Source organism: Adiantum capillus-veneris, chromosome 8 (assembly GCF_014529385.1).
Source record: "Adiantum capillus-veneris isolate H3 chromosome 8, ASM1452938v2, whole genome shotgun sequence".
NCBI classification, from domain to species: domain Eukaryota; kingdom Viridiplantae; phylum Streptophyta; class Polypodiopsida; order Polypodiales; family Pteridaceae; genus Adiantum; species Adiantum capillus-veneris.
In genome coordinates, this window is record NC_140938.1 from 168,465,599 (window position 1) to 168,467,466 (window position 1,868).

At 44.2% G+C, this 1,868-nt stretch overlaps 1 protein-coding gene across 1 annotated transcript; it reads left to right on the top strand.

Moving 5' to 3' along the window:
- Window positions 1-833: 833 nt before the first annotated feature.
- Window positions 834-1,552, top strand: LOC147453319 (uncharacterized). The gene is made up of 2 exons (XM_086519374.1): window positions 834-1,186; window positions 1,345-1,552. Exons 1-2 carry the CDS (start codon window positions 834-836, stop codon window positions 1,550-1,552), a joined length of 561 nt encoding a protein of 186 aa, XP_086375500.1.
- The last annotated feature ends 316 nt before the right edge of the window (window positions 1,553-1,868 follow it).

Below are 1,868 nucleotides of genomic sequence, written 5' to 3' on the forward strand. Positions count from 1 at the left end.
CGAGTTTGAGTTCAAGGTAGATCACACGAGTCGGTTTCACTTGGCAGACATTCTTGTCAGTAAGGCCATCGATTTGCTAGCCTATCCAAGGGTGCTGCGAGATGAAGCTAAGGAGGAGCTTGATTTAGAGAATGCTTTTACAATGTGGTTCGATGGAGCATATTGAAGGGTAGTACAAAAGGCAGGAGGAGGTGTGGTGATACACAACCCACACGACAAAGCTATATTTTCAAAAGTGTATGATCTGGAGGATGTCCACACCAATATCAAGGTGGAGTATCTCACTCTACATTTGGGTTTGAAGCAGTGTATAAAGTTAAGCATTTCTAGGTTAGTGGTGAAGGGAGATGCGTTGCTAGTCATCAAGAAACTGCTAGGCTAATGGCAAGTAAAGCAGGATTCTTTGAAGCATTGGTTCTTTTCCATCAAGAAAATGCTAAAGTATTTTGAAGAGGTTCAATTCAAGCATGTGAGAAGAGAGCAGAACCAAGAGGCAGATCAGTTAGCAAGTAACAAAATACAGGTGCATGTTGTAGGTTTGTATGTGGCCCCAGAGGGAGACTCTAAAGGAGATGGAAGGTTTTTTGAGTACAGGGCAGTGTTTAGAGGGTTTGTTCAAGTTGCAGAAGAGAAGAGTGGTGCAGAAGTCCCGCAAATTCACACTGGTAGGTGAAGAGCTCATGAACTATGGGCGTGACGGAGTGCTTAGAAGGGTGCTATACGAAGAAGAGATAGGTATAGTGCTGGAGAAATTCCACGAAGAAAGTGGACATTAGGGAAAAGACCAGGTTCTGTTTCGAGTGCTTAGAGTAGGCTTTTGGTGGCCTTCCATAATGAAGGACGTGTATTACTGGTGTAAGACGTACCATGATTGTCAGACTATAGGTGAAAGACGACTGGTAGCGGAGTCACAACGTGCCATCATCTCACAAAGTGCTTTCAAGAAGTGGGGTCTGGATGCCATAGGCCCTCTCCCAAAGTCCACAAGCGGTAATAAGTACATGGTAGTAGCCATTGACTACCTCACAAGGTGGCTCGAGGCCAATTCTGTGAAGGAAGTGAATGCTAATGTGGTGTCTCAATTCGTGTTTGACAACATCTATTGCCGTTTTGGTGTTCCATGGGTGTTAGTTTTTGATAGGGGTCAAGGGTTTAGAAGAAATCGCATGAGTGCATTAGTGGAAAGGTAAAGATTCAGCATCGGTTTTCCTCACCCTATCACCCCCAATGCAATGGTCTAGTCAAGAGTGCTAATGGACAAATCGTCAAAATGTTAACCAAGTACGTGTACAAGCAGGAAGCTGAGTGGGAAACAAATCTAGAGAAGTGTCTGTGGGCGTATAGGACGTCCTATAGAGTAGCTACAAATTTCACCCCATTCGAGCTAGTATATGGTAAGGAAGCTGTATTGCCAATGCATGCGCAATTGGGTGCTCTGAAGAGTATGTGGCATATCAATGCCACTCAACAAGGAGTTCTACATGATTGGATAGCCAGTTTGGAGGCTTTGGAGATGGATAGAGAGGCAGCAACAGACTACTATGTGAAGTAGAGAGAGAAGCGGGTTTCCAAGTTCAATCAAAACCTGCCAGACAAGAGGATAGAAGAAGGAGACCTGGTCATGAAGTACGAAAGATATATAGATTTCACATTCCAAAAGAAGTTCAAGAAGAAGTGGATAGACCCGTATAAAGTGCAGAAGGCCTTTCCGAATGGGACCTATCAGTTGGTGAGAGCAAATGGCAAGATTCTTAGGAACAAGGTGAACGGTGTGCAGCTCAAGTTATATTTTGAAAGAGATCTAGTGCCTAAGGTGCATCAAATTGTAGTCAAGAGGGGTCGGCAACCCACCTAAAGCATGTGGTATG

Coding starts and splice junctions, on each gene's coding strand:
- LOC147453319 (XM_086519374.1), top strand. CDS start 834: ATGAAGGACGTGTATTACTGGTGTAAGACGTACCATGATTGTCAGACT. Junction 1,187..1,344: donor ATGAGTGCATTAGTGGAAAG/GTAAAGATTCAG, acceptor GTGGGCGTATAG/GACGTCCTATAGAGTAGCTA.